The sequence below is a fragment of the Kryptolebias marmoratus genome, linkage group LG9, assembly GCF_001649575.2.
Source record: "Kryptolebias marmoratus isolate JLee-2015 linkage group LG9, ASM164957v2, whole genome shotgun sequence".
NCBI lineage: Eukaryota > Metazoa > Chordata > Actinopteri > Cyprinodontiformes > Rivulidae > Kryptolebias > Kryptolebias marmoratus.
This window is the reverse complement of record NC_051438.1, coordinates 24,098,602-24,113,616: the sequence shown is the minus strand read 5'-3', so window position 1 is coordinate 24,113,616 and position 15,015 is coordinate 24,098,602. Positions and strand designations below refer to the sequence as shown.

Here is a 15,015-nt window from a genome sequence, read left to right as displayed (position 1 = left end):
TAAACAAGCCATGCTGCACACAAGAAACCCAACCACCAACAGAGCCCACAGGCTGTCAGAAGGCCCACTGGCAGAGTGAGCAGCCTCTCCTCAGGCTTTAATGTAACACAGGAAGCTGCACTCTGCTCCTGATGAGGTACCTATGCTGAGTTACCTGCAGGTCTGGCACCTACAGGACACAGAGATACACACAAAAACAAAAAAACATGCACCACTGCATATAAAAATGTTTATCCACTATCACTCAATTTGTGCATACCTTCTGCTATGTGTCACTGAAACAGTCAACTCGATAATAATGCAAAATCGTTATCTTCTCTACATGTTGCAGTCATTTATACTTCAACCCTTTGACATAATTTTCTTTGTCCTCTGTATTTTGCTATAAATACACTCTGTAGTATTTCCTGTGAAATGTATAATTTTAGTACAATTTCCTGTTTTGAACCGTATGTGTGAACAGCAGCTTCAGAGAAAGTCCAAACTAAACTCTCTGCAAGTTCTTCAGAATATCTTTTTTGATCATTAGAAGAAACAGCTCAGGTAGCTATGAATGTGTCTAATGCATTTCCTAGAAAACACTGGCAATATACATGGTTGTGTTTCATATTAGACTGTTGTTGTTTTTTTTTTAAATTGTAATAAGTGACAAGGCATTCATCTGACAAAGCCTGGTGTGGTCTCAAGATGGAAACTATTTTTATAACCTGTTTTTTGCTCAGGTTTGTGGGTGTGAGTGTGTCAGCTTACATATCCATGCCAGGTAAACATAAACATTCACAAAGCAATTTATAAGTTTATTGTTTTTTTTTTTTTTTGGTTTTAAAACAAAAAAAAAAGTTACACGCAATTAGACTTTGGCTTAAGAGGATCATACGTTCCTGTTTGTTTCCCCTATTTATAGAATCAGATGCTTTTATTTCACACAAGCCAAAGGAACATAAACACAACATAAAACCTTAGATTTTTAGTCTGATTAATTATTGATTATCCCATAAGTTTTTATTTTTTAATAACAAATCGACTCTCTCCAAAGAAACATTTATTCAGTCTCATTGTTTTTGGCCGATGTTTTAAAAGATATTCCTGTTTATATTTTAACATGGGAGTACACACTCTCTTCAGTCTTCAACTCTTTCTTCTTCTTTCCTCTTGAACTTTTCCCTCCAGAGAAACGTAACGCAACATAGTTCAGATCCTGTCCATCTTCATTCTGAGCAGAAAGTAAAAGGATCATTATTGTTACATAAACCTGTTGGGATGTACTTAAATATTGAAAGTACAATAAAGCAACTTTACTTACGATATAATCTCTTGGCTGGCCCAAGTTTTCATGTCTTGTTGGTGAAGAGGTTCTCTCTGTTCCTGAAAATGAAAAAGAAACAAGAGTATGATGTACTTATACTGACTTTTCAAGGACAATCCACAGCGTACTTAACAAGTTACTATTTTTCACTCTAAGAAAGTAAACCTTGAGAAGAAAGTAAGAAAAGATTGAAAATAAACATCAGGGCAAGAGAACAAGACACTGACAACAACTGAAAACTAAAAACTATTTATACTGAAGGTGATAACAGGTGATAAAGAGCCGGTGGAATGATGAGTAATCAGAGACAGGAGGGCAGAAAACAACAAACCAGGAAAAAGATTGAGGAATTAAAATCAAACCAGGATAAATGATTCAGGAGCAATATGAGTTTCAGTAAAAATGAACTCCAGATGTCTAATTACTCCTCTTCCTTCTAAATAACAGACACTTCAGATTCACTCATCTGAATTCACTGAACAACACTTACCTTTTGCTCTTGGATTTTGGTAACAGATGAAAACAATATTTACAATCACAGAAATGGCCAAGCAGATTATTGTTATCATCAGCGTAATAAATTTAGGGTCTGCTGTTTGCCCTACAAAAACAAAAATACACACAAATTATTGCTTCTGACAAAGGTGTTATATTTGCATTAACACATTTTGAGTAACAGAATTAGAAGCATATTTTCCAAAAGTAAACATAAAATCATACCAGCTTCTATTTTGATTCCTTTTCCAAATATTATCTGTCCACATGTGGCCACAGCACAGTAGTAACTCTCAGCATCAGAGGAGCTGATGTTCTTTGAGAACACACATCTCTTCTGGGAGTCAGGTTTCTTCTCACATTCATCATGTCTGTTTCCATCAGCATAGATGATGTCTGGATAAGACTTGTCTGATCTGGATCTGAACCAGAACACTCTGAGACCTCCTGAACACGTCTTGTTGTCAGAATCAGAGAGAACTGAACACTGTAGAGACACTGAGCCTCCTGGACGGTCTGGATCTGATGATGTTCTCTGTTCAACAACAGTGTAGTTTGATGTCCCATCAGAGTTTCCTACAACAAAAGATACAGAATTGTGTTACACAATAATTTGTTTAAAATAGACATTGCATTTTGTTAGGGTAAAACACAGCTCTGGTATGTAGGTATTTACACACATCATGCATTTTAAAAGTTAATTCTGAAAGTTATTTTTGATGATTCTAATAAAAAACGTAATTTTCTTGCGAAATGTGTAAATATTTTGCAAACTGTACAAATGTAATGAGTTATTCATTTCAAAATATTTCAAGTAGTTTAAAAACATGTAAAGATTTACTTTACTTTACCTTTTAATGACAGATAACTACTATGCCAACTGTTCTTGGTCCAGTCGTTGAAAGCGAAGTGATACATCCCTTCATCTCCTTGAACTGTTCTTAAAATTGTCAGATTACTGATTTTTTCATCAATCATAACGACCAGTCTTGATGTAGAAAACTCTGGTCCATATTCAGGTTTAGCATACCTCCCCAGCGATGCAATTAATTTCATAGAATCCCCTGCATTTTGCTTGTACCAGTAAAGTACAAAACTGCTTTCTTTATCTTCAGGCATGGGACATGTAAAAGTTACAGGTTCACCAAGTTGAACTGTGGTCACTGGAACCAATGTATCTGCAGAATGGAAAAATGTATAACATGTTAAACAGTTTAGGCAGTAAAGGTAAGAAACCCACACTAAAGAAATAGGAAAAATTGAGCATCAGCAGTACCAGATCTAACATGCATGAAAGTACTTCAATGACAGTAAGATTGTAGATTTAACTTACGTCCCTGATGAAAAAGGAGCAGTGTCACCCAGAGGAGAATCATCTTTACACTGTCTACGTTGAAACACTCGCTTATATTTCAGTGACAGAAGGAAGTGAGGTGATTCAGAGCGTCTGATTGGTTATTTCAAAATATATAATCAAAGTTCATTTCCTGCCAAGCGAGTCTTTCCCCTTTTGAGGCATTTTGCCCTTAAGACTTACAATAAAACATTAGGTTAATATGTTGCAATAAGAATATATGTAATAATGACATTACTAATAATGAATTATTAGTAGTAGTAGTATGAGGAGGAGGAGGAGGAAGAGGAGATCTTATCTCATTACATTGACAGGTAAAATTATGAAAGAATGTTTACTTTGACAAACATTTATTTTGAAAATCCAAAACATGTTTTATCAAAGCCTCTTTTTAAAGGATAGTTTTGTAAGATACTTTGGTTTGGGTTGGAGGATGGTCTTGCAGTTTGTTGAGTGAAAGAGCCAAAACACAAGGCACTTTCACACAACAGCTTCACAAAATGGCCACAAAGACGAAATCCTGTTTTAGCTGCCTCTGGCTGTTCACTCACAGAACCGGCCATCTCCCGCAAGTGAGAAGCGGGCATTGTGGAACCAAATGAGGCATGAAGTAGAACTCAGCTGCTTTGACATGGAGAAGAAAACATTAAATGTATGACATATGTCTCACTTGTATCATTTTTAAAGCATGACCAATTAACTCAATTTACAAATCTTTTTGTGGTTAACAAATTCTTAAAAATAAATGCATAGTTGCTGTGCGTCCTCATCGATTTTTCCCCTGCATCAGGGGTAGATTAGCTTGAACCCCTCTCACCAGTTTGATCCATTCCGGAATCACTGCAATGCGGCCAGAAAGTGTCAAAGTCAAAGCTTGAAGTGTTTTGTGAAAGCGTCTACAATCACAGAAAATAGATTTTGGTACAAAGCCCAAAGTTTTTAAACAGTCAAAATACAGGCAGTTGTATGGATAGCTGATAGCCTTGTAGTCTAGATGCAAAAATAAAGTCATCATTGGCTGAAACAAGAAAGTATAAAAAGACTGAGCTCAGGGTGTTCAATATGCCAGAAGAAGATCTTCTCAGAAGAAGACGTTGGAGAAGAGAGGACATTGACCTACCCCAGGGTCAGATTATACTGTGTATTTCAGCTGTGCCTATAGTACAGATACTGTACTTGCATTTTATTCCCTATATGGTAAATGGCTTGCACTTATATAGCGCTTTATCTAGTTCAAGGACCCGAAAGTGCTTTACACTACAATCATTCACCCACACACTGATGGCAGTAAGCTATATTGTAGCCACAGCTGCCCTGGGGCAGGCTGACAGAAGTGAGGCTGCCATTACACTGGCACCACCACCAGTAGGCAGGTGAAGTTTCTTGCCCAAGGACACAACGGCTGAGACAGCTGGAGCAGGGGCTCGAACCAGCAACCCTCTGATCACAAGACAAACCCCTACCTCCTAAGCCACTGCCACCCCGTGTTGATATGTTGAAGACCAGAACCATTGTTTCATTGGTCAAGAAAGCAGTATTTCCATTTTGGTAAATATGAGGACCAGATTACCTTTTTTGAACATATCTTTTTTTTTATTTTGATATTTTATGCAACTTCAAGGAGCATATTTGAAGTGTGAGTGCATGGGCATTTTTGCAGATATACAGTAGGTTTATGACACAGATGTTTACAGTGTTTTTTTTATCAGATAATGCTCTGCCACCATCCACCTTTGTGTTGCTGATCACTCAGCAGTTAGTCAGTATTAGAATGTTGATCTTAATGTGTTGTAATAAGTAATCATTCATCTGAGAAAGCCTAATTTATAGAAATTATAATTGTTTGCTACCTTTCATTTATCTTGAATGATGCTGTTTGAATCTTTTGAGTTCATTCTGAGATTGATTTTAATGTTGTTGTCACAGTTCCATCTGTTCCTGCCACGCCTCTTGCCTCTAGTCATGCCACAGCCACGTAACTTCCCACTCCCAGTTCCAAGCCACGCCCATGTTACCATGCTCATGTAATCATAGTCATTCGTTTCACCTGTTCAAGCCAGTATATATACTCACAGTTCCCAGTCATGCTTTGCCAGATTATTGAAAGCCTTACAGCAAGTAAATGTCCAGCGTTCACGTCTTGTTCATGCCTGATCTCGACCCTTGCCTGTTCTACGACCATCGACTTTTGCCTGCTCCTTGCCTGATACTACTTTGGACTCTGACCTCTCGTTACCGACCTCGCTACGCTCACCTGGACCTCGCCCTTTGGATTTTCCCTCTCTGGTTTTGGCTTCGGACTTCTGACCCTCTGGTAACGACACCTCGCCTGTACCTGGACTTTCCCTCTCGCCTCAGCCCCTTTCAGACAAGCCTGTCTGCAACTAGCAACCAAGCTAAGGAGGACTTACCTGTTCTGGTCCCGATCCACGACGGTCACGTGAGTGTACTGTTCAAAGTCTCTGGTCCCGCTCCTATCCAGTCCATAATAAAACCCTTAAAACTTCGCTGTTGTGTTAAGAGTCTGAATCCTGTCAAGTCCTGCCTTGTCAGTTGTTCGTTTTTTTTTTTTTTTGAACTAACATGTTTTTGTTTAATTAAGTAAACAAGGCTTTCTGCCTCAGAAGCATTGGAAGTATCAGATAAGGGCCGGGAGATCCCAAATTACTGCCAAGCCACCTTAATAGAAATTTCAAATATTTATACCATAATTGCAGATGGTTATGAATATCACTTTGGATGAAGCTGACCTCGGCAGCTCAGTGGTGGAGTGGTCATAGCTGTCACCTCACAGCAAGGAGGTAAGTTTACAACCCAGCTGTGACCTTTATATTTGTACATGTTCTCCCCATGCATGCACAGGTTTCCTCTGGGTATTCCAGTTGCATTAGCTTAATTAAGAACTCTAAATTGTTCCTGGGTGTGAGTGAGAGTATGAGTTTGCCTGTCCTATTTTACTCTATGTGGCACTGTAATGAGCTGGTGACCTTTCCAGGATGTACCTCACATCTCGCACAAAGACCACAGGAGATAGGCACCAGCTCCACATGGCTCTGCATGGAAAAGTGAGTAAAGAAACGGTTGTGGAAGGACCCAATAATGTAGACTAAAAGACAAGGGCTAGAGAAAAAACTAAAACTTTTGTAACAATAAGAATAGTTGAAATAGCAGCAAACAAAATAACAAAGACATGCAAACAAGGAGAAGTACACATGGAACAAACTAGTGGAGAAGGAGCATAAGTACTGAAAAAATGAGAAAGAAGTGGACACAGCTGGGCTGATTGACAGATGAGTAATGAGTACTAGAACTGACTGACTGAGGGAATAAAACAATGAATGAGACAGAACAGGAAATCAACAAGAAAGAATCCAAAACAAAACACAAGGAGCATCAAGACTAAATCAAATAAATCTAGAAAACTCATAGATCATGGCACAATTATTTATTTGATATGTGTACATTTGACAAAATCTGCTGCAAAAAATAGAAAATGATGGCCCGTTCTGTCTGAGGGACTTCAGCAGGAAGAACACACTGACAGTAAACAGCATTCAAGACCGGGTTGTTGTAGAACCACCATCTACCACAATGTTTCACTTCTGTTCAGGCAACAGTTTAAAAGAAGCAGCAGCACCCCCATCTTCATAGTGACACTCATACAGTATCTGATTGACATCACAACTTTTACTATTCAGTTTATTCACATGTTAATATGTGACAGAGGCAACCTTGAAATAAAAAAAACAGTTGCATGGAAAACTTTTGACCTGATTGTGATCCAGCATAAGAAACTGTGCTAAAGCTGTCTTCAGGTGTCTGTGTAGCTTTCACTCTCCATCGACTCACCTCATTTTCTGGTTGTGTGTCTGACTAAAATTTTAAAAGGCCACCTCTGTACAAGCCTATACATACATAATGAAATATTAAAGAGTATAACTAACAATTTAAAGTTCAGTTTTGTTTTAGTTGTGCATTTCTCTTTTTTTTTTAAACCTGTGTTCATATCACTGGTTGCTCCTGATGACAAGGCTACGTGGAGTTGGATTCAGTTCAGACAGACAACAGCGAAGTTTTAAGATGTTTAATAAAACCGCCAAGCTAAAGGGAGCGCTAGTTCCCAGGACTGCACTCTCTGTGTGGAGCAGGACGGTACTTGGAGCTGGTAAGTCTGTCGAGGGTCGAGAGAGGGGAGTGACAGAGGCCTTTAGCAAAGGGGTCAGGCGAGAGGTCAAAGCCAGGAGATCAGATGTAGAAAGCCAGATCCAGAGAAGCACAAACCAAGAGGCGTAGTCCAGAATGGTGAAGCAAGGTCAGTTACTGTGAGTTATTTTTCTTATTCATCTCTTTCTGGCCCTGTGATGGACCTGTTTAGGGTGAACCCCACCTCTTGCCCAATGGGAGGAGATAAGCACCGGCCTCCCATGAACCTAAAAGAACAAGCAGGTAACAAAATAAATGGATGAATTGATGAACACATGCATGGGTTCTATTGCACAATGCAAGCTGACATCAAACAACTTACTTAATTCAATCCAAAAGCTTTGACAGCAGCGTAGATCCTCTGTTTCTCTGCTGAATCTTTCATTGCTCTGCTGTTGGATTTCATTGTTGTGAAGACAGCAGTAGAGTAAATCCACTCATGCTCACCTGTCTTAAAAATTAAAGTACAAGATTAAAACTTTTTAAAATATTAAATAAAGTTAGCTTTACCTTTTATTATAATTTACCTGTTGACTCTTTGGACCACCATTCTGTATCTGCAGCTTATCAACAGCTGGATTGTGAAAATATAACAAAGTCAGGAGAGTTTCAGAGGTTTTACACAGAAAATAAAAGCAAATAAATTTAGTACCTTTGCAGTGAAAACATTTGTTTTTGTTGATGGAGCACATGAGGACAGCTATTACAATCAGACTTAATGCCAAGACAGCACTCAGAAGAAAAACAACAGTTCTCTCATGCTGGGTCCACAAGCTGGATCCTGAAACAGGATCAAAAGGAGAGCTACGGATGAGCAAAGTCAAAACCTGAAAAACTGAACACTGTAGAGTCGCTGAGTCTCCTGGATAATAAGTAAAAAAGTTTTTCCTTTCCAACTATGACAAGATCTTATGCTGAATGTATTGTTATTTGATGATTTTTCAAACAATGTAATTAATAAATTACACCACTGAATTACCTTGAACATTCAGTTTATTTCCAAATATTATCTGTCCAAAGGCATTATGTTTGCACTAACAGCATATTTCCCAAAAGTAAAGAAAATCATACCAGCTTCTATTTTGATTCCTTTTCCAAATATTATCTGTCCACATGTGGCCACAGCACAGTAGTAAGTCCCAGCATCCGAGGAGATGATGTTCTTTGAGAACACACATCTCTTCTGGGAGTCAGGTTTCTTCTCACGTTCATCATGTCTGTTTCCATCAGCATAGATGATGTCTGGATAAGACTTGTCTGATCTGGATCTGAACCAGAACACTCTGAGACCTCCTGAACACGTCCTGTCCTCAGAATCAGAGAGAACTGAACACTGTAGAGACACTGAGCCTCCTGGACGGTCTGGATCTGATGATGTTCTCTGTTCAACAACAGTGTAGTTTGATGTCCCATCAGAGTTTCCTACAACATACAAACATGTTAAAAATTATATTCACTCTTGGTACATTTAGAAGTTGAAAGACAGACATTTAAATTTTTTCACATTTCAAGAGTCACACAATTATTAATGGAATGAAAGAAAAACAGAATACTACTTATGTTTAATATCCATTTGTGTGTAACAAAATTAGTTTAAATACCCAATACTTTAAACGAGTGAAGTGGAATGAGTGTGTTTTATAGAGAATAATACGGTGGCAGACAGGTGCAAATGCACAGTAAACAGCTAAATGCACAGTAAAACAATACTGATGTTTTATTAGGTGGATTTATCTTATTTGTCCAGTTAAATAACTATTCATTTTATATTACCTGGTCCAAAGACATGGAAGCTATTGAGAAAAAAAAACATTGCCAACTCTCATTATCTAATGTTGCCAGATAGGATACTTTCACAACACTAAAAAACAATTGAGTTCATTAAGTTAGAGCTCTAAATGTTCAAAGTTTGAAATGAGACTACATCTGTTAGTTGTAGAAACAAATTTTGCAAAAAAGAACGTTAAATATTCCCGACCCTTTTTTATGGAGAAGTAAGTTGAATAAAAATCAATAAATTTGCATTTGTTCGAGCTACTACATATTTTCATCTTTAGTTTCTCTGCCGTGCCACGCTGAACACTTTATTTAATTGATCACAATGCATAATGTATAATTTGGCATTGGTTTAACTACAGTTTTAACTAGTGATTTAATACTATAAAAACATGAAAAGCGTCAACTTAATATTTTTTTTATATCTGAGCTTTTCAAATTAAGATAAGTAAAAAACATCATCAACAAGTTGTTTTTTCTTTTTTTCTTTTTGTAAAAAACAAAAACAAAAATCTAACTTTTTCAGCTGATTTTCTGATACTTAACCAATCAGTCAACAGGCAAAAAGAGGGGTTCAACCTGGACAGGTCGCCAGCCCCCATGGTCTTTAACAACATTAAATGGGTAAAATTAAATATTCTGAGGGATCTGTTCATCTTGAAGCGCGCTCTTTAGTCATCACATGTTTTTATCTCACTGATAATCAAATTTTTATGAGATTATAGGAATTTTAAGACTTTCTTTACATATTTAAATAAAATTCATTACCTTTTATTGACAAATATGTCCCATGCCAAATATTCTTTTTCCAGTCCGTGATGGCGCAGTGATAAATCCCTTCATCTTCTTGAACTGTTGTTAAAATGGTCAGATTGCTAACTTTCTCTTTATATGTTGCTTTCAGTCTCGAGGCGGGAGATTCTGGTCCATACACAGGTTCGTTATTTTCCATCAGTGTTAGAATTAATTTCAGAGACTTTCCTGCACTCTGCTTGTACCAGTAAAGTGAACTGCTGCTCTTGTCTTCATCGGGCAAAGCACAGGTCAGAGTTACTGGTTCACCAAGTTGGACGGTGATCACTGGAACCAATGCATCTGTTTTAGGAGAAAATGTGTAAAATGTCAAAAATAAAGGGAAGTAGTCTGGAATTATTTAAGCAAAATAAAAAATATGTACACAACAAATCACAAATCTAAAAAGCCTGCAAATATTCAAAGAGAAATTATTACTACAGTTGATGTAACTTACGTGCTTGACGAAGGAGAAGCAGTGTAGCCCATAACAGAGTCATCTTTACACTGTGTCGGGGGATCCAATGCCTGTTTATATTTCAGTGACAGAAGGAGGAGTGTTGACACAGAGGAACTGATTGTTATCTGAAAATGTACAATCAAACTGCATTTCCTGTCACTGTGGTTTTACTGGTTTTAGCTACTTTGTCCAAAATATTTCTGTTTGAGTGAAAACACTACACTAAGGCATTAATTAAAGAAAAAGTTGTCGTTGTTATAACACCTTATTTCATAAAAAGGAAACATAAATAAAAACTATTGAATATTAATTTCATAACGTTTTTATATTTTATCATTTCAACATTATTTAATGTTGAAACAATGTATTTTTTCTGAAAAAAAAAAGGTTTTCTAAACTGAACTTTTTGGCATTGTATTCAAATGTTATTTACTGAAATGCAGCCAAGACTTACAAGTTCACGGTCAATAAAACATTTACAAGCCAAAATATGTTTGAGAGGTTTATCTTCAAGACTCTCATGAAGATTGTTGCCTTAATTTAACCTCCTGTGGGTTTTAATGTTTTGTAATACAGTCCTCTCAGTTAGTTAGGGTACATTCTCAGTCATCCAGGACTTATCAATTCAAACTGCAGAGTGTAGAGTTTAAACTGAGATGTTATGTAAGTTATTGAATTGCAGATTACCCTCACTCTCCTCACAATGTAGGCTGTTGGACCAGATCTGTACCCTGCTGGACCTCTGTCTTCCCACCACTTATATCAAGTATATTGACAGTATTTTCAGACAGAAGCATGGTTGTACCTTAGGATCACCAGTGTCAATAATTGAAGCCAGTCTCTATATGCAGGAAGTGAAACAGAGAGCCCTGAACTCCTTTGAAAGAACAACACCAAGCCATTGGTTCAGATATATGGATGATACATGGGTCAAAATCCAAGCCAAGGGAGTAGAAGAGTTCAACAGACACATCAATTCAGTTGACAACATCAAGTTCACCAGAGAGGATGCGAAACACAGTAAGCTGCCTTCTTTGGACTGTTTGATGCACATTGAAAGAGAGGACAGCCTCAACATTGAGGTCTACAGGAAACCAACCCACTGGAACAAACTTTCTGTCATCAGAACTCTACACCATCAGGCTGAACTTGTACCCAAAAAAAAAAAAGGGAAGGAACAGGAACAAAACCACACTGAAAAAGCTCTCCAAACGTGGATATTCTAAGTGGGCTTTTGTCATGTCATGAAACCTAAAAAAAAACACACCACTAGCAGAATGAGGAGAAGAACAAAGACAACAACTTTGTCATTCCTTCTGTTGATAGACTATTGAAGAAACTCAGAAGAATTTTCTCCAAACACAACATCCCGGTACATGTCAAACTCAACAGGACTCTCAGACAGAGGCTGACTCACCCTAAGGACAAAACACGCAAAGACAAACTGAGCAGTGTCGTTTCTGCATTTTAATGCAGTGAGGACTGTTCAGACCTCTGTTGGAGGAACCAAAGAGCTTCTCCACAGATGCATGTCCCAACACAGGAGGACCAGCTCTTCAGGACAAGACTCAGCTGTGCAGCAACACCTCAAGGATAAGGGACACATTTTAGAAGACCAAATTGTTCATGTTTTGGACCAAGAAGACAGATGGTTTTAGGGCAGGTGAAGGAAGCCATTGATGTCAAACAAGAGAAACCAACTTTAATCAGAGAAGGAAGTCTCAGATTTCAGCTTTCTAAAACCTGCACTAGAGTGTTAAGCCTGATACCCATTCAGTTTCACTGCAATCAAGACCTTCATTCATGTGACCAGAGTGGCCCATGTGTGAGTCAGGCTAACAAAGACCCTAACAAGCCTCTATTGTGAGGAGAGTAAGTGTAATCTGCACGTGACTCTAGTTTATATAACATTCCAGTTTTAAAAGCTCGAATTTCACACTCTCTGATTTTTAAATTGATGACCCTCCTTAGATGAGAAGTAAAACATCTTCAGCTTCAGAATAGATGTCCAGTTGTTTTTGGTTTTTAAACATTTTTAGAGTCTTCCCATCTGTCAGCAAGCTCAGATTTAAGATTGCGGAAGGACCCAATAATGTAGACTGAAAGACAAGGGCTAGAGAAAAAACTAAAACTTTAGTAACAATAAGAATAGTTGAAAAAGCAGCAAACAAAATATCAAAGAGATACAAACAAGGAGAAGTACACATGGAACAAACTAGGGGAGAAAAAGGAGCATAAGTACTGAAAAAATTAGAAAGAAGTGGATGCAGCTGGGCTGATTGACAAATGAGGGACAGGTGAGTAGTGAGGACTAGAACTGACTGACTGAAGGAATAAAACAGTGAATGAGACAGAACAGAAACAGGAAATCAACAAGAAAGAATCCAAAACTAAAAACAAGGAGCACCAAGACTAAATCAAATGAATCTAGAAAACTCATAGATCATGGCACAATTATTTATTTGATTTGTGTACATTTGAAAAAATCTATCTGCTGCAAAAAATAGAAAATGATGGCCCGTTCTGTCTGAGGGACTTCAGCAGGAAGAACACACTGACAGTAAACAGCAATCAAGACCGGGTTGTTGTAGAACCACCATCTACCACAATGTTTCACTTCTGTTCAGGCAACAGTTGAAAAGAATCAGCAGCACATTCCTCTTCTTAGTGACACTTGTATCTGATTGACATCACAACTTTTACTTTTACTTTTCAGTTTATTCACATGTTAATATGTGACAGAGGCAACCTTGAAATAAAAAACAAAACAAAACAGTTGCATGGAAAACTTTTGACCTGATTGTGATCCAGCATAAGAAACTGTGCTAAAGTTGTCTTCAGGTGTCTGTGTCGCTTTCACTCTCCATCGACTCACCTCATTTGTCTGCCTAAAATTTTAAGAGGCCACCTCTGTACAAGCCTATACATACATAATGAAATATTAAAGAGTATAACTAACAATTTAAAGTAAAATTTTTCTTTTGGTTGTGCGTTTCTCTGTTTCTTTTTACGTGTGTTCATATCACTGGTTGTTCCTGAAACATGATTTCTCCATAGAAACACTGAATGAATGGATGGGTGAGTTACAGTGAAAGTGATGAGTTTCAGGTTTGCTGTTTGACATTTCAAATTATATCACATTGAATAAAAAAGCTCTATCACACAGTAAGAAGATGACAGTAGAAGACAGAAAACTAAAAGACTACAGGTTGGACTGAAGCTCACAGATGTTCCTCAGATTTATACAAATAGAATTATATTACAAAGATAACTTTATTCCAAATATAACTGTTAAATCCCAAATACAACTTAAAAGAGGGAGAGGGAATAGCATTTAACTAAATGAAAAATGAGGTGTTTGAAACAGAACCGGTGTTTATTCCGTTCTCTTAAATGAGGAAGTTTGACATTACAATAACAAATAAAAGCCAAAACGATAGTTTAAACATCAAAATCACAATCAAGCGTCTGCATAACAAACAAAATAAAAGGAGGTTGACATAAAGCAACGCAATGCACTGAACCTGTTGCCAGTATCAGGACTTAAACCAAACAAAAGATAAAGTAAAAACAGAAACAAAGTGACTAAGCCCCTTCAAAAACACACTGGGCAACAAAGCAAATGTCAACTGGAGATCACAACAAAGACTTTACAAGTCTATCAAAAAAGTCAGAAGTTAACACAAGGATTCTAAGTTTGCCAAAAACAAGCACGCAGCAAAGAGGCAAGCTGCTCAAACAAAATGACACAGCCGCCCCAAGGCTGAGGAAGGGCTGGTCTTTATGTGCCAGGTCCTGCGCGGATTGGTTGAGCAATTACCGGTAAGATCCAATCCGGAGCGAGTGGAGGTCGGCACCAGGAAGTAATAGAAGGAAGCGCTGTTGACTAGGAAGTGAGGTAGGAGGAGCGGAGTTTGTCACAGTGACACCATGGGGCAGGAGGCATTAAGTGTACCTGTAATAATATTCTACTAACAAACAGAGAAAAAAACAGAATACACAGCCAGAAAGGCCTCGGGCCGTAACAATAACACAAACACTGAAAACATAATTGAACAAACTGAACAAACGGATTTATAAAAATATTTGTATAGTTTCCTTAGGTTATGAATGTAGGAAGGCTGGCTGGCTCAAGAAATTGTTTCTAGGTATGAGTGTGAGCGTGAATGGTTGTTTTTCTTGTTCATCTCTTTCTGGCCCTGTGATGGACCTGTTCAGGGTGAACCTCACCTCCTGACCAATGGGAGGAGATAAGCACCATGACCCTAAAAGAACAAGCAGGTAACAAAATGAATGGATGAATTGATGAACACATGCATGGGTTCTATTGCACAATGCAAGCTGATGTCAAACAACTTACTTAATTCAATCCAAAAGCTTTGACAGCAGCGTAGATCCTCTGTTTCTCTGCTGAATCTTTCATTGCTCTGCTGTTGGATTTCATTGTTGTGAAGACAGCAGCAGAGTAAATCCACTCATGCTCACCTGTCTTAAAAGTTAAAGAAAGAAATTTATTAAACATTAAATCTTTTTTGATTATTAAATCAAGTCTGCTTTAGCTTTATCATAATTTACCTGTTGACTCTTTGGACCACCATTCTGTATCTGCAGCTTATCAACAGCTGGATT

At 37.8% G+C, this 15,015-nt stretch overlaps 1 protein-coding gene and 1 long non-coding RNA gene across 2 annotated transcripts; both read right to left on the bottom strand.

Annotated features, from left to right (window-relative positions):
- Nucleotides 1-995: 995 nt before the first annotated feature.
- Nucleotides 996-10,501, bottom strand: LOC108231230. Its single transcript, XM_037977560.1, has 12 exons — nt 10,384-10,501; nt 9,903-10,229; nt 8,430-8,780; nt 8,011-8,139; nt 7,886-7,932; nt 7,686-7,809; nt 3,135-3,188; nt 2,653-2,979; nt 2,027-2,377; nt 1,797-1,907; nt 1,304-1,365; nt 996-1,213 (listed from the first exon to the last, which is right to left on the bottom strand). The coding sequence occupies exons 1-12, from the start codon at nt 10,424-10,426 to the stop codon at nt 1,091-1,093; spliced, it is 2,049 nt and encodes a 682-aa protein (XP_037833488.1). The 5' UTR covers nt 10,427-10,501; the 3' UTR covers nt 996-1,090.
- Nucleotides 10,502-12,835: 2,334 nt separating this feature from the next.
- Nucleotides 12,836-15,010, bottom strand: LOC112450273. Its single transcript, XR_003038829.2, has 3 exons — nt 14,962-15,010; nt 14,747-14,875; nt 12,836-14,651 (listed from the first exon to the last, which is right to left on the bottom strand). It is a non-coding gene; the product is annotated as an uncharacterized LOC112450273 (long non-coding RNA).
- Nucleotides 15,011-15,015: the final 5 nt, after the last annotated feature.